This window comes from Terrapene carolina, unplaced genomic scaffold, assembly GCF_002925995.2.
Source record: "Terrapene carolina triunguis isolate 2854851 unplaced genomic scaffold, T_m_triunguis-2.0 Scaffold714, whole genome shotgun sequence".
Taxonomy (NCBI): Eukaryota; Metazoa; Chordata; order Testudines; family Emydidae; genus Terrapene; species Terrapene triunguis.
The window spans coordinates 6,823,091-6,840,863 of NW_020665065.1; the positions used below are offsets into that span (position 1 = coordinate 6,823,091).

The 17,773-nt window shown below is 45.8% G+C and overlaps 1 protein-coding gene across 1 annotated transcript in view; it reads right to left on the reverse strand.

The window, feature by feature from the left end:
* LOC112107807 (ATPase family AAA domain-containing protein 3) overlaps positions 1-17,773 on the reverse strand; it is a 63,199-nt gene that overhangs the window by 13,754 nt on the left and 31,672 nt on the right. The window contains exons 12-15 of the mRNA XM_024201678.3: positions 16,252-16,303; positions 15,137-15,207; positions 11,240-11,407; positions 9,234-9,342 (exon numbers count right to left, since the gene is read on the reverse strand). Of these exons, the coding sequence (XP_024057446.2) occupies positions 9,234-9,342; positions 11,240-11,407; positions 15,137-15,207; positions 16,252-16,303 (400 nt within the window). The remainder of the gene's footprint in view (positions 1-9,233; positions 9,343-11,239; positions 11,408-15,136; positions 15,208-16,251; positions 16,304-17,773) is intronic.

Below are 17,773 nucleotides of genomic sequence, written 5' to 3' on the forward strand. Positions count from 1 at the left end.
CTCCTAAGCCAGAATGGACACTCGTGCTGAATGATGCCAATTCTGTGTAAGGATTTCTGAAACACGACAGTTCTCCACTAGGATAAGACTAGCTGCTTCCTGGCTCGTTTGAGTTACATCTCCCAGGTCCAGTGTGGATCTGGTACTGTTCCGCATATGAACAGCTCTCTTTCACCTTCTTCCTCTACCTGCACAAACAATGCTTCCAGCAGCTGTTCATAGAAGGAATGCTTTTTTGGGGTTTACCAGTAGAATCATAGAATATCAGGGTTGGAAGGGACCTTAGGAGGTCATCTAGTCCAACCCCCTGCTCAGGGCAGGACCAATCCCCAGTCAGATTTTTGCCCCAGATCCCTAAATGGCCCCCTCAAGGATTGAACTCACAACCCTGGGTTTAGCAGGCCAATGCTCAAACCACTGAGCTATCCCTTCCCCCCAAGTTGAATAGCAAACAGACTTGTCATCTCTTCCCCTAGTACAAACTATTACGGAACCCCCCCCCGCCCCCAATTCCAGTTCAAGCCCTCTCCCTTTTCACTGAACACGCAGTTGGCTTATAAAAGTCTTAATATCCCAGTGCTGCAGCAGCTTTGCAAAATTTAACTCCCAGGGCAAGAAAGTGTTTGCTAGGTGAATAAAATACCATTCACTTCATTATGCGAAGGGCAGGCAAGTACATTGCGTGCCAGAGTTGCTAGGTTCATGAGACGCTTGCAAGACCGTTGTGCAAGTACATCGGAGTTGAGTGCAGGCAGCCCATCTAAAACAATGACCTTTAATTCACTTGGCTGACAGTGGAGAAGAGAGTGTGAAATTCAACTTGAGGAGCTGATTTACTGCCAAGGGGGCAAGGGGAAAGGAGAAGACTAACTGTGACTGCTATATTTCAGCCTTTAATCTTGTAAAGGAAGCCTAGCTGAGGCATTGCATAAGGCTTCCTAAGAGCACACTACACATGACTTCAGAAAGAGGCCCTACAGCCCTTTTTAACCGAATGACCAACGATAGTACTGATCACTCATTTTTCAGGGGGAGAGGGAAAAATCCTTGAGTGATTTAGAAGTTACTAGGTATGAAGAAAGCTGCTTGGCAGCTAATGAAGTAATCCCAACACCTAGCTTCCACATATGATTTATTATTTAGCGCTATGACTGATCTGAGTTGAAACCAATCGCCGAGAGCGGGCAGTTGTGGTGATGTGTAAGGAAGTGATGGCGTTCTCAATTACGCCTTTCCCTACATGGCTGGCTGAAGATGATCTGAGGCAATATGCAATAAAGAATGCAAGCCGTACCGCTCTCCAGCCAACAGTGTTATGTCTGCAAAGCATTTTCAGTCTCTCCACCGCTGACTGGTCCATAACCAGGGCTCTATATACTCTGCAGCGTGAGGGCCCCAGAACTGGCTGCTGAATCGACCCCTTGCTGCAGAACTGTGCTTCACAATCTCAGCTTTAGTTTAAAAAAAAAAAAAAAAAAAAAAAAAGAGGCATTTCAAGCCCTTGTGGTTTGAGAAGCCAGCCCTAAACACCAGCGCAAAACTCTAGATATCTTGAAACAACCGTTTGGGGAGGTGTGAACGGCCCTCTTCATATCAATGGGGCTTTCCTTTTGAAGTCTAATGACGACGACTTACCATTGCAGAATTATCCAGCTGATGTGCTGGTCCCACAAACCTGGATCAACTCCCATGCCTTTCTGGGTGCCAAAAATCCCAACCTATCTCCTGCTCAGTTGCCAAACCACTTCTAGCTTACTCTCTGCTTCCACCCCAAACTTCTCCAGTGCAGTTCTGCATGGTCAGTACAAGAGTCTCCAGGAAGATCAAAGACTGCAAGTGCAGGGACAGCAAAAAATAAATGGATTTACTATCACAACAGACATGGGATACTGCACTGATGGTATTTATCTTCATACTTAAGGCCTTCAAAATCTCAATACTTCATTCAAACGTAGCTGACACAGGTGCAGTCTGCTGCAGAGTGCTGCAAAACTCAGCGTTCTTGCTACAAAACTTGGGCCTGGTTTGTCATGAAGTACGTGCACTGGGCCCTTATCCAAAACTGCCAGCAATCAAGACAAGAGTCAAACTCTTTGGCAGAATAAACCATGTAATTCCACTGCCCCTGTCTCTCAAGTAGACCTATTCTGCTAAGCAAGGCAACTGACAAACTAGATTTGAGCTGGTTTTGTAATACTCCTCTGATTTTTAAAACCATTCACTGAGTTGTAACATCACTTAGAACCTCACCTCCTCTTTATGGGAAAGGGAGAGCAGGTGACCCAATTGTCAGAAGATAACCTTTTTAAACTCAAAGCTGCGCTTTCCAGTGCTAGACAGGGATGTCCAGAAGAGTTGTGTATATGTTAGAAAACTAACTGTACCCAAGTGTGATATGGCTCAATTTTTAACCAATGGTTTCTGGTGACAGAACAATTGACCACCAAAGGGAGTTTCTTTGATTTCATTTGGTCTGCTAACAATGTCTGAGTATTCTGAGGAAAACACACACACTCCATGGCTTAAACTCAATCAAAGAAACCACCTTTTGATGAACTTTATACATGCCACAAAAGCCAAGAGCTCTTGCCTTGCAATAAGGTCAGTTTAGGTATACAACATTTTGGCGTCTAACAAAGTACACAGACTTTTGATGGAAAGTGTTAAGACACATTTTTAAGTTGACATCACTAACGGTTTAAAATGCATTGGTTTGACCTGTGAATTTCTCGCTAGTCCAATTCATTAATCCAGAAAGAAGCTGTGGCAGGTACAGCATGAAATTCTTTTTCTAACACCTTGTGAAATTATTGCTGAGGCACGTCAAAAAGTAAAGGCAAAAACCCTGCTGACTTGTCTTTTTGTTCAGGATGTAGAATCAGCCATAAGCTTCCACTGACCTGCCCAGCTATCCCACGTATATATGTGCTGAGGTTGATTTTCAAAGCTGGCACAAGTGCCAGTTACAATTACTGCATTTGCCTTCACAAATTGGGTATCTGGGCATGAAGATGGACAGCAGCTGTGCATGTGAATATGCAATTTATACGTACAATTGTAGGAATTGTGAGCGCCACTCTAAACATGCAATTATGTTCACTTCTAAAAAATCAGGCTCCCCATGTCCACCACTGAGCTCATTAACATGAAGCCATAACACACAGAGTTACACATTCCAGCTAATTTCTAAGGAACACGCTGCTGAAAGGAAAGTTAATTCGATGTTTGACTTTTGAGTTGAACTACCAGATGTTTCCTGGTAGCAGCCATAACATACAACAATATCATGGGGAACATGTCTTCTGGAAGCTTCCCACGGTGGAATTGCAGAAGAGCTCTGCTATGGAGAAGATGCTTCATTTGATATTTTAAAAGATTAAGGAACGGAACAGAGTAAGTAGCATCCCGGACAGAGAGCAGAGTATGTAATTGCTCTGATTGCCACAGAACAAAAGGTAGGGCTTGGGAACATGTAGATTTCTGCAACTGTAGGACCCAGGAGATTGGGAAGGTGATATGGGGACAGAGAGATGAGACACATAAGGCTAACACCATTAAGATTAGTTATGTTTGCATGGATTAATTAGGAGCCAAGCGTTACCACATTTCAAGGAGAAAATGGGAAACTTTGTACACACTTTATTTCTTCATGGCAATGTGAAACTGTAACAGCAGCCAACTATTGACAAATTAACCTAGTACACCACTGGTTTTCAGCTCCCAAAGTGATCCAATCAGCCAGCTTTGGGAACTCCCTTTTATGGGGGATTTCCAAAGAGAATGGAAAATGACATAGGACCAGTGAAGCTAGAGCTAATAGCTTGTAACAGTCAGCCACGTGCCCAAATCCAGGCGCTGGGGGCAGGGTTGGGAGACAAAATAGCTTCAATTAGAATGGCAGCATCAGGTCCATCAGCAGGCGCCACACTCCAATCTTATTAAGTAAATTGCCAGTTTACTGCAAATTGTTATTCACTCAGTAGAAATGATCACGCAGCCATTTCTGCACAAAGTCATTTTTGGTAATTTGCGATGGAGGGAGTCGATGCTAATTGACTCCCATGTTTACAGGGAGAAGGGTGTTATCCCTTTCAAGTGCAACAACAGCCCCATCTTGCAGCTTTGCTGGTCTCCCCAGCAGCAGGAAGGTGGCAACTGTGGGATTCTGCAGCACATGGTGTGAGTGTGAGAGGGCTCACCTCTGTGCGAGCAGTACAGGGGACAGGGCAGCGCAGCAGAGATCAAAATGCGAAAACGTAAACCGCTGCCATTGGGAAGGAGAATGCCCCAAGTTATGTCGTCCATTAGCTATTCTATAGGTTCTCTTGCGGCCTCCCAAACTCCTGGGCATCTGATCATACATACTGAAACCTTTATGTTTGACCCAATGCTCTGTGGTACCCTTTTGTTCACATACAGTACACTCCTCTGAATTTCCAACATTAACACCACAATATAACTTGTGTAGGGGAGTCTAGCTTGATTTTAGCAACCCTGCGTAATCCCTACACTCAGTTCTGCTCCTGAGAGCTGTCTGTACGAATTATTTCCAAAGGCGCGAGGCTGAACAGATGCATTGAGGGTTAAATAAAAGTCAGCTGACAGACTGGTGTAACTCCATCGAAGCGATATAGATTTACATCAGTCTGGCTCATTCCGCATCTAGCTTATTTCCTTTTAAAATAAAACCCATAAGACGAAGTTGTGAAGAGGGAAGGATGTGTTTATTTCAGCTGCTGTTTTGCCAAGCTATTAGAAAAGTAATTTTGAGACATGAGCTTTTGCAGGCAGACTGCCTTATCTGTGAATTTCAGCAATTCTGATGTTAGACTATATTCTGAGCCACGGTTAATATATTGGGAAGAATAAGCTCCTGATATACTACCAGCTTGTGGAGGCAGAGAATTCGGGGAAGATTTCCCAGGAGATGGTCAAAAGCCCATCAGGCTGAGCACAGGTTTGATCTCGGTCTCCAAGCTACAGAGAAGCGGGAAAAGCCAGTAGGAGGATTGCTGGATACAGACTGAGTAAAAGGACGGAATGAAGGGTTAAGTGAGAGAAGAGATTTATTCCCTTACTCCCAAGATTAGGTTCCAGACCCGATTCCTCAAGTAGAATAGTAAATGCTTACATCTTATACAGCGTTTTTCCATCAGTAGGTCTCAAAGGACTTCACAATGGAGGTTGGGATCATTATCTCCACTTCACAGATGGCAAAACAGACAGAGAAGTGAAGTGACTTGCTGCAGGCCAGTTGCAGAGCAGGGAATAGAACCCAAGTCTTCTGAACCCCAGTCTTGTGCTCTGGCCACTAGGCCACAAATCCTAAACCCCTAGCAGAACAGTTTAGCCAACAGGACTGCACTGTGCATGAAGTTAGAGAGGAAGAACCTGGGAGTTACAAGACCTGGGCAGATCACTGTCTCTGTGCCTCAGTCCCCATCCCCATGATGAGTACAATACTTGTCTCATTTGCGCATGCTATTACTCAATTTGTGGCTGCAAACACAGCAATGGTGTACAGATTAGACATGCAATGATGCACTTGAAGGCTATAAATTTGGCCTGGAAAGTATAAAAAACCAAACCCTCTCCTTTTAGGTGTTACTATAAAATTGGGTTGGCCCTATTACAAGAGTGAGCACAGGCTCACAACACCTTTATTGGAAACAGTGACCCTTTGACTAATTTCTCTAACCGAAATTAGAGGATTTCCTCTTGCCATACAATAAAAATGGTTTTCAAGTCCACCACATTTTATTCCTAAAGAGCTGTCAGCAAACATCTGCTCTTTCAGGTTAATTTCAAGGTAAATGCCCTTCAAACTGACAGGAAGATAGATCAGGCGATCGTGAGCTTGTCTCAATATACAACTCAATCAACACACCTCTAGATTCTTCTTACATGGAAAGGAATGCAAATGCCCCACTAGAAAATAAAAATTAACTTTTACTTGTATTCCAGCACTAAAAGAAATAAGGCAATTTTATAACAGCTCAGCGCTTTCATTTTCATCTGTGTCCTGAGACACATGGATAATAAAATGATTTATAGTCTACTCTAACATCTTTTAAGAATAATTTTGTACTAAGATTTCCCATTAATCTGAAATACCGTTAGAAATTAAATCCCACGTGTTTCATGCGAAACAGACAAATAGTTTATTTGGAACCAATTCTGCTTAAATATTTATTACATTTCCTTTCCTTCTGTTTTAAATATGCAGGAAGGACAGGAATACGTAGGTGTAACTGGTTTTTATTTTCCCTGATGCTTATTCTCAATCCAAAATCATAATCTTTCATTGATTTCCCTATTTGCACACTATGCAATACCAGAAGATTAGGACTTCAGCACAAGAAGATATTCTTACATGAAAGCAGAATCTTTGCTCTTAAGGATGTCTTTAGCAACAGAAAAAAAAATACAGAACATAAAAGGTATATAAATGGCATTATTTCTGGTATATATTAATTTCCACCAGGCCATAAGTGTGCAGTTGCTTTAAAGATGCATAAAATGTACCCCTAACCCGAGGACCTTACAATCTAAGTGAACAACTATTCACGTGGCATTAGCAGGCAAGATAAGAACATAAGAATGGCCACAGTGGGTCAGATCAAAGGTCCATCTAGCTCAGTATCCGGTCTTCTGACAGCGGACAATGCCAGGTGCCCCAGAGGGAATGAACAGAACAGGTAATCATCAAGTGATCCATCCTTGGTCTCCCATTCCCAGCTTCTGGCAAACAAAGGCTAGGGAAGCCATCTCTGCCCATTGTGGCTAATAGCCACTGATGGACCTATCCTGCATGAACTTATCTAGTTCTTTTTTGAACTACGTGTAACTTTCAGAGAAGTTGTATAACTCTTCTTTAGTAACTTTAAATCTGTACATGGCATATTGACTATTAAAAGGCCAAACTCTGCTCTCGGCCATAACATTGTAAATCCTGAGTTCTCCACCGAGGTGCAAATCCATCATGACTTCAGTTACTGTGCAGAATTTAGCTAGAGGAGTCTGTTCAATCTTCTATACTTCAGTGTATCTAACCAAGCTGGAGGCGTCACAGGCTTCTTATTATCAGTAACAGCCACAGCAATACAGATCGTCAGCAAGAGACCAATGCTACAGAGGAAAATACTCAGTTCCAATCTCTATTCCAGCAGCTCAGTAACATTTATTTACGCAGAAATCAGCAGGTGTGTATTCTGCGTTCTGCTTTGGGGCACCTGCTGTAAAAAAGCAACAGACTTTCTGCTCTGACTACTGTAATTTACACCCAGCAGAAGGTCAGGGGAGCTGCTTATGTGCAACAGGCTCTATGCCACCACCCTGGCATATGCCACTGTGGCTGCTGAAGAATTAAGTTTTAATGAGAAAAGCAATTCTGCAAGGCCTCCTTTCATGAATGCAAAGCGAGAAGAGGGAATCGAGCTGAAGCCAAATCACTGTGGGGTTGTTCTTTTCATCAGCCACAGATGTAATCCATGTCATAGCTCTGATGGCGGGAAAGGGGAGAAGGTAATGTGGCTGGCGTGTGTGCTTTGTGTGGGTCTGTATTCTAAGTGTGTCTCAGGACCAGTTCTGGTTCCAGGCTAAAAAGTGCTCTGAAGAAGGTAAGAGGAGGAGTTTTATTCCAGACTAAATGAACAGGCCACCATAATACAAAGAGGTCTCACCAGAGTACCAAACAATCCAGCACTAACTCATGACATAGTACTTGGGTCTCAAATACCCCACCTTCCGGAAACACTGATCAAGACTTGAGCTTCCAGCCCACATCCACAGGGAGCACCGATGAAAAATGCATCCGCAGTGCCTCACCACAAGACCAAGCGCTCCTATGCATCCTATGGGATGCCATGTCAGGCTCCCAACGTTCCCGCTTGACTGAAGCGGAGAGAAATGTTAGATAACCCTCAGCTGTAAGCTTGGTGTGTGGGAGAGCATAGCCACATCATACGAGACCACTTCAGAGTGCACCATCTTTCTGTCATTACTTTGGGTGGATCCCCAGAGCCCATAAGCGGAGCTGACCAGGAAAGCAGTGCTCTGTTGGATGCCGGGAAGCACAACTGGGGTCTGAGGGAGGGGCCACAATCCACAAAGCACTTCGCTGTCTTTGTGAGCTACAGAAAACTGACAGCAAAGCTACTTTTCATGTGTCAAAAATCCAGACACACGCCCAGCCCCTACTACCTGAACCCTCACACCCCGAGGCAAGAATGTCAGAACAAGCCACCATCACTTGCCTGATAGCTGCTTATGAACTAGATATTTTCAAATTTTTAACAATGACTTAGAAATCCACTAGCAGAGGCCAAAGCTGTTTCCCCAGCACCTGTCTTTCCACTCTGTTCAATATGCTTCTTGTACGACACCCTAGATCCTGGATAACCATCAGCCCTCTGTACAGCATCTCAACGATCTTGTATTTGGGCTCTAAGCTGCCTGGATACCGCAGTATTTGCTTTGCTTTCGGAACAGCTACCAAACATTATGCGGATAGTTTTCTAACTCTGCCTGCTCTGTCTTGGGTACCTGTTTCCTGACTGCTGTAAGGGGTGTAATTCCAGTGAAGTCTCTGTATCTGCTTCCACCAGGTCTGAATCTGGCCCCTCAATATTTGGGCCATTTGTCATCCCTGACAAACCTCTTCACCCATCTCTATTGAGACCAGTGTCTGGCCAGACCTGCATCTTCGGGCCCTGACTCTGCTCTGTATGGAGGGCCGTCTGGAGATCTGCCCTTTTTTCCCTTGCCTTTGCAAGTGTGAACAAGACTGGGCACTGCTCCTCTCAGCTCACGGATCATTTATCATCATGCTCTGGTAGGCTTCCTTACTGAGACAGTTTTCTCCAAGTCAGGTATTGATAAACCAATTGCAGGACACCCAGAACACAACAAGAGGGGTTAAAATGTCACAGGGAAATGCAAAAGCTGACAGGCTGTTGAGGTGGGAATGGCTTATTGTAAGTGTCCCTTCTGCTACTGCTGTGCAGTGTGCTGGGTACTGGCTGACTGATGCCATCCACCCCAGAGCTGGCTGCATTTCAGCCATGCTGTCTGAGTGTAGTTTGTGACGTTCTATGTGAAAGGCAGGATTTGAGATTTCACTAGCGCAAATGTAAAGCTGCCGTCAGCTGATCGCTCGAGCATGGACTTGGGTTGAGCCCTTCCTTAAAAAAGAAAAGCCACCCAAGAATGCCAGTCTTCAACTTCTAGCTTACCTGCCATGCCACGGCGAGTTGGGAGATCTCTCGGCCAGACATGCCCTCCGTCAACTTGGCAATCTCAGAACACTTTGCCCCGTAGTCAAACTCGGCCAGCTTTAGACGCCTAAAGGTCAGAAGCACATGGATTAGTTTCCATGCAGTAACATCAGGAGAAAAAAGAAAAAAAATGGAGGATGGGATTTTGAAAAGTGCTCTTGCGTCCATTTAAGTCAATGGAAACAGAGATAGGCCAGCGCATGAATGCATGCCTAGGGATGCTTGTGTCCCCAAAAAGGAGACACATTCACTGTCACCGGGATCAGGAATAGCACATGGACTAATGCTAGCCACAGCCCTCTGTGGTGGGCTCCCAAAGGCAATGTGAGACTTCTGGCCTGATTTAGACTCCTGCTGAGAATGTTAATTAGGCCACGGGCATCCTGAACTGAGGGAGTGGAGTCCGGCAAAGGGGCCAGGAACTGGCTGAAAATAACGGAGAGGTGGCTGCTGCACTGGTCAACAATCAATACTCGAGCAATTTTATCTCCCAGCAGCAGCTCTATTTTGGAAATTAGGAAACAAAGGCTCAAACTGGCCCCCCAGTGAACTCTTGATTGTCACAGCTGGTCATCAGCTCTTCTCTCATTAATTAGCGTTTCCCCTCTTGCTGGCAAAATTTCCACTTCTCTTCATGAGGTCTAAGCCAAATGTTCCAGCGTTTCATAAGCAATAAGAAAAAAGGGGGATTTGCCGTGAGGCTGAATCTCTAGCCCATTTGTGGGCTGGGCGCCGGAAGGACAAAAGACAGCTCAATACAAAGTGCGCAGAGGACTAGGAATCAAGAGACCTGGGTTCTACCCCCAGCTCTGCCACTGGCATCCTGTGTGATTGGCTGTCTCCAAGCCCCAGTTTACCCCAGTCCGTAGCATGCTGACTCCCGCCCCCATGACTGCAGTAAGAAGGGCGAAGAGGGGAGATTCTCAGAGGAGCTGCTAGGAATAAGACATTGTGTAACTATGAATTAGACGCTGAACGAGAAGTGTTCTGGAAGCAAGTTATATTCTAGGAGCAATGCGTGCAAACTGCAATATGGGTATTTCACAATAGGGAGTCTGCAGCTCACTACTCCCCCTGCAACTCTCAGAAGTGGATAAAGACACAAACCCCACAGTTTAATGAAGTATAAATGTTTGGCTAGCAAACGAAGACTGGAATCAACTTCTTAAGATAGCAGAGGGCACACTCGAAATAAGTCAATGCCTAGGAAATATTTCTTCTGCCTTCACTTTGCCCCATTTCCCCCTTCTCTAATTATCTCCTGATTGTAGTCACTAACAAGAGATGCTTATTCTGGGAGGAAAATAGGGAGAAGAACTCTGACAGACTGGGATATGCCCCAAGCCCACCAAAACTTGAAGTTACATCTTCTCGGCCTGATTTTAACATGCATTGCACTGTGTGTCACTAAAAGCAAGTGATACTGCCTTAAAATGAACCCAAAGGGAGTGAGACTTGGGATGCCGAAGACAGAGTATCCGTTATTATCATAGCACTTATACGTCCCAGTCATGGACCTCATTGTGCAAGGTGCTGTACAAACAAAACAAAACGATGGTCCCTGTCCCAAGGACCTTACAACCTAAGTCTAAGACAAGACACAACAGATGGCTACAGACAGACAGACGGTGGAGTACAAGGAAATGAGGCAATACTGGTCAGCATTTTCCCCAGTGGTGTCTGCACACCAGCAGCCTAATCACTGTCACCAGGGTATGTTACCTGTCCCTTACCCCAATTCTGTTGAAGAGCAGGGGACACTCTCGAATGATGGCAAAGGAAGCCTAAGGATCATTACGCAGCACAAACACTACTGAAGCCCAGAGGAATCCACCTTCAGACCAATAGGCACAATTGGCTGGGAAGAGGGCTTTGGTCTCCAGTGATGATTATCAAGGAAGAGCTTTTCTATGACAAGGACAAAACCTTCAATGACCCCACTGCTCTGAGGATAGGATACTTACTGTTTCCCCTCTGTGGCAGGCTTCAAGACGTGCTTATCAAAATACATCCTCACCAGACGCTCCCGCTCTTGTAGCTGCGGTAGGTCAAAGTTCACCATTTCATCGATTCGGTCGTTGATGGCCCAGTCAAACTGCTCGGGCTGGTTGCTTGCTAAAACAAGCATAAACCTGGATGTGGGGGGGAGGAAGGAAGAGACAGGAGGTGAGATCAGTGAGAAAGACACCCATGGATGCAGATCCAATACGATGACTCATGACTGCTATGGCCCAGAGATCTGCACACCATACAGAGCCCACGTGCGGTAATCTTTCTTCCTCAAGCTCCCCAAGCCCATCTTCTCCCACTATCTAATGCTCCAGGGAAGGTCTACTCGCAATGCGGAAAGTGGTATTGGCATCGCTACCACAGTGACGGACGCGGGCTGGAAAGAGGCTTGTCGCATCAGTGCAGAAGCAGCTGGCTGGAGCATGAGCCCCCCCCCCCCCCCCCCAAGACCACCACCAATATCTCCTGTACGAGCCAAAGCAAGAGACAGGCCCCGGTCTGGCAAGGGGACAGATTCCATCACACCTGAAAGCTCTTACCCTCTAGCAGCAATCTGGTGGCTTAAATGAAACAAGCTGGGGGGGCAGCCTCAGTCCAGTTCCTAGTGCGCGCATGTCCACCCCACAAAAAGCCCTTGCTGGCCCTTTCAGTGGAAGCCCCAAGGACTGAACAGAGCCATCTTGGCGGTAGGTGCGCCCCCTTGCACGAGGGGAGTGACACTGGGAATGGCACACAAGGGAGGCTTGCACTGCTGGGGCTGCACGTGTTTTGTGACAGGAGGATTTGGGTCTCTAGGGCTCAGAAGCCAGCAGTTTGCAGGCACACTAATTCCTTTTAAAAGATGGAAACATTTAACAGCAGGGAGACTGCAAGTGGCAGGGAAATTGCTTTTGATTTAAAGCTGAGTAATGCTATACGGTGTTTCTTTCAGTGCGAACATCCTGTGAGAGCCCAGCCTTTCCAGCGCACCTAAGGGAAGCAGGTGTCCAAGAATGGGCAGGCTGACCTGACCCTCCTCTTGCCCCAGCACACTGGACGCTGCTCCAGCTACCCACCCCGCTCTTGCCCTCTCCCTCCCTTTCTGGTCGCTTCCCAATTTGCATTTTGAAAACAGAGCGGCTGCTTTTTCGCTTTGTGATGATGCGCTCTCCCCATGCCAATTTCGCTTTAGTGCATTAATTGATGCTACTGGCTTAATGGTGCAGTATAATTTGAAATGGGCTTTTAACAGCAGCTATTGGAATATTGACCCTCTTGCCGCTTGTTGAAATCCAGGCCTGCCGGGGGCCATGTTCTTCACATTTATTTGCAAAGATAACTTCTCTGGCCCAAAAGTCGCATTGGCATTCCCCTGAGCCATGGTGGAAGAACAGCTGGGCCTTCCTAGACAAAGGTCTTTCCTTGGCGAGGGGGAAGATTATGTGAGACAGCTCGAGAGAAGGGAGTGGAGGAAGTCGCTTGGAGATGTTAGTAACAGGTACCCAACATTGAGATTTCCCAATACGTCCTTTGGGGAAGCTAAGATCGGCTACATAAAACCTAGCACTCATTGAAGGCAGTTCCTGCTAAGTAACAGAACGCCTCAGGGTCCCACTGACACTGGTGTATTTACATGGGCTACTAGAGTTACCTAACAAAATCCCCATATATCGCTGGCAGGGAGGACTTCTCTAAAAAAGCTGCAGTGAGAATCTCTGAAAATTAAGCAGTGCACAAAATCAACAGGAGACGTTCGCTTTCCTAGAATGGTTCACTGCAGGAGTCATGGGCGAATTAAGTACTCATCAAAATGAGGAGCTGGCCATTTGGATTGGAGCACAGGACCAGCAAGCACTGGAAGAAGCTTCTCCAGAGCTCTGCCCAATGCACCTCAAAAAGGGAGCTAGAGCAAGGGGTTGGTATGAACCATTCCCCGCCTGCTGCTGGATCGCAGTGTGATTGTGACTCTGACGCCAGGCTTCAGTTTACCCTTGGAATCGTGAGCCATAAGGTTTGCAAAGCGCTTCGCTCCTTGGGAGGAAAGATAGGAAATAACTACGATAAATCTTGAGCTACAACACACTCTATTAATCCTGAGTCCTGGGGCTTCTTCTGGCAGAGCTCCCTTGCTGAGCTCAATTGCTTTGGCAGGGCATAGGGTAAAAGACAGTTCTGTTAAGTGACCTGATGGCTAGATTTTATCAGTTGTCACCCTTTAAATCTTTGCAGGGTTGCTTTAAAACAACATTACACCCACTCAGTATGTGCAGTGTTCATTCTACTGCCATACCTCTGGGAAATCCTGAGGTAGCCCTGGTTAATTCTTATGACTAGCTGTGCTTAAATTCTTTGTGTTGCTAGAGCTTTCCAAAGTGCTTCAGAAAAAGAGGACAAGAATCATCCCCATTTACAGCTGGTGAAACCGAGGCACAGGAATTGTCCAAGACCAAAGAGAGCCAGGAACAAAACCCAGCTTTCATGTCTTGTGCTTCAGTGCCCTATGCAGTGGGCCACATTCCCACCCTTCTAAGGCAACTGAAAAGTTTAAGGGTGACCAACGTACATAAACAATAAACTTGGCAGACTATAGCTCCCATCGGTGCGAATGAGAGTCCTGGGGGTGCCTCTGGGAGAAAAACTCCAGCTAGTGTCCTGAACCAATCACACAGCGTTACCATAACAATGTGCACTTCGTTATCGATGTCCTTCATTACGTTTTAATCACTGGGCATCTGACCTCCCCGCACTCAGAAAGGAGATGGCGATTTTTGACTTGGCTCCTTTATAAGAGGAGAAATTTAATCATCAAGCAGACTTGGCAAAGAACCAAGTAAAAAATTACTTTAAAGGGGGAAAAAATCATCTTCATGTGACCATGATGATCACAGGGAAATGATTCCCATTAAACTAAGCGGTGCTCTCCGGGCAGGAAATGCTGACTACACAGAAACTGGGCACAAGATGAATGACAGCCAAGACAATTCATATGCACACGTATTTGACAAGAGCACCAAACAATAATCTGCGTTTGTGGACGTACCTGACAGACTCTTAGAGAACAGCTCTGGGTTTCATAAGTGTATTTACAGTAGAGAGTACAAATATACTGAATCCACTAGACAGCTTGCTCAGAAGTGAGAACAGGGCCAGCTTTAGGCACACGAGAGAGATGCTCACCCCTCGGGCACATGGTCAGAGTGGGCACTAGAACAGTGAAAGAGCTGCAGGTCAAACAGGCACCAGGGAGTCCTGTTAAAGGGGTTCAAACACACACCTGAATGCAAGCCTACCACCTTCTTTAGTGACCCGGACGTCCATGAATCCAGACTGGATTGGTTTAGCAGAAATGCTAACTGCCCAAGAAGGGGAAAGTCTGTGCTTCTGCTTCCTTCAAGGCGATCTACAGACCCATATACTGCCCTTACCCGTTTCAGTGAAGGTTGCGCAATGCACCTCAAGTGCTAAAACAGAGCCCTAGGTAGTATCTGCATGGATAAGGACTGCTCAGTCTCTTGTACCGTATATTATAATGAGGTCTGTACAGGCTCCCTTCAACCACTTCCTGGGGCACTCAAAGAGCCTCCAAGTTTGAAAAACTGGAGTCTCCACTCGTGCACTACACTTACAAGCTTCTTTTCTGTCTCCAAGGAAAGAGAAGCAGGTGACCGAATTTTTTTGTTATTTTTAAGATGCAGTAAGTCACTCAGTTTGCTCAGCATAGATTTTTGTATCTCTTGACGGAGGAGATCAAAGGTCTAACTTCCAATGACCATCTCAACTTGTATACCCTGGCACCAGGCAAAAATGCTAGAGAGACTTCTGCCTGCTTTTACTGAACATGAGTTATTGCACTACAGAGACTGGGTTCTTACTTGTTGCTGTGCTGTCCCGTCCTGTGCAGAAATGCATTCAATGTCGCTCTTAGGTCTTCACTGATTTTCTCCTGCAAAGATACATTTCAGAGGAGCGTCACTCACCTGGTGGTCAAGGATGGGCCGCAACCTTTGCAAATATGAATGGTGATTTTTCTGTTATAGTAGTGCTTAGAGGCCCTGCAAGAAATCAGGGCCCCTTATGCTAGGCACTGTACACATACAGTGAGTGCCTGCCCTGAAGAGCTTGCAGTCTACCTATTCAAGACAGAGTGGGAAGGGGAAAACACAGATGTGAAGTGACTTGCTCAAGGTTACCAAGCAGACCAGTGGCAAAGCCAGGAATAGAACCCAAGTCTCGTGGCTCCCAATACAGTGCTCTATCCACTGGACCATGCTGCCTTTGGCTGAATAATATGTCAAAGGGAAGCTTTCACTTTCTATCTAGGTACTTAAAAGGAAGGAAATAAAAAGCTGCAATGAGAAAAGGATTCCCTTGCATATGTATTAATATGTTTTCTCCAGGGCTGGATGTGAAAACTCTTTAAACAGATCACTTGGATTCTGAGTGCTGAGCCTAGGGGCAAGATGAGATTTGCCTTCAATGCACAGCACGGGGAATTGTTCTTAAACAGGCAAAAAGGAATTTGTGGCTTTTTTTGGCGCAGCTTTGTTAGTGCTGTGGAAAACAACTCGGCTCTGACAAGAGTCCAAGTCAGCCACTTGCTAGGGTAAAAAACACACCCGCAGGGGCACAGCAGTGAAAAGTGGGACCATGTTTCCGCTGCCTCCTGTCATTTTAATTCCTCATTTTTTCTCCTACCACCCAGCCACCTGCAAGCTGTCCAACACACAGCTCACGCTACCCACCTCCCACTGCTCGATGGAGGAAGGAACAAATTCCCAAGTCAATCTTGAGCAATGTTTGCCCCACACAGCTGCAAGAGGGTAATTTCTCCTCTCCAAGTCTCTTAATGATGTAAGCAGTAGGGAACCTGCCAGTTTTAATCATTTTTGCTTGTCGAGGCTAACTAGTCGGGTTAATCGAGAAAGCTGCTGGCTGAGTGACCGACCCCTGCCACACACAGATGGGGGTTGCAGGGAAAAGCACTTACTGTTGCCCTCTTCCGTAGGAATGCATCTGCTTCATCTACAAACAGCAAGAGGCTGTGAAGGGAAAAAAACAAAACAAGTAGAGACACAGGGAGACAGATACAGCAAGGGAAGAAGGCAAATGATCTAGAGCACCCTAACTGGCTTAGGGCTCCTCTTTCCCCAGACCTAATCATCAGAGGTGTCTAAGCTGAAGCTCCACCAGTGTATATGGGGAGGGGCTGTTGGCGGGGTCCCCTAGCTTTAGAATTTGTCCCCCATTGCTCAGAAATAGCCTGAATTGGAGAACTTTCAGGGCACATTGCAAAGCTTATCTTTTTTTCTCCAGATGTTTGAAAACAGGAGGGTGTGGGGAACAGCTGGTGGGGGTCCGAGTCGCATGGTTTAGTGGGAGTGGATAATCCTAAATTGTACAGCTGCACTTGAGTGATGTTCAAGTAGGGTAGGTGCTCTTAGCATCTGTACACGAAGTAAATGCACAGCTCAGGGCACTAGGCAGAAACCCAAGAACACAACAGGCCCCGGGGACAGTATATTCCATATAAAAATTCCATGGCTATGGCTGCTGTTATTTTACTGATGTGACTTTCGGGTCACAGCCATGGAATAAAAATTTCCCCCACTAACTAGTGGTATTTTCCCCATCCCCCTTCTTTATTAATTTTTTTGAACATACAGCTGGAAATAATGGTTTTATTATTTATTCATTCCTCCAGGTAAAGCCAATGAATAATTCAGAAAAATAAATGCCTTAGTAACCCAAGATTTCTGGTCCCCGCAGGAGACGCAGGGTAAAGAGAGGAGGCCAATGTATTATGTTCTCATCTATCCAACACAACAGATATTGCTTCCTTTCAAGTGATCCAAGTGCCTTTTTGAAAAAAACAAAACAAAAACCTTTTACCCAACTCCAGCTTCCCTGGAAGTCGTCTCAGCTGCTCTTTCCCATCAGAACAGTTTCTTAAGAGTTGCCTCTGCCCCTGCCTCCAAATACTGGCAGCTTAGCGGAGGCAACAGCTCAACTACAACTCTGAAAGGCAACGTATGTCACCTGATGGAAACTGTTTAAAAGCTTGTGAGCGCTGCTCCAAGAACATGCACGGATACATCTTCGGAACCTTTCCATTTACTATTTCTGGGGTGCAGCCTTGAGATAGATCAAGTGTGCAAGTTCAAATTCCAGACCAACTAGTGCTGTGAAATGTGGTGTTCTGACAGGGAGTCTGTGTTAGAGGTGGAAACCTCATCTCTCCTCTCCCCCTGACACCCCCCGCCCCCTTTCCAGAACAGTAGCTGCCTACTGACAGTAGGAAAAATGATCCAAACCTACGGAAAGCAGCCTGAGGTTCCTCCAGCCCTCTCTCAGATGGCCAGTTTTCCAGCACACTGTATGCAGTGGAGTAACTTCACATCTATGCCAGTCTATTTTCTTAAAAACTGTATGCCTTCTGCCTTCCAGCTCCTCAAAATGGAGGCTGCAAACTCTTCCAAAGGAAGTTTATTTTGCAAGCTTTAAATAGCAAC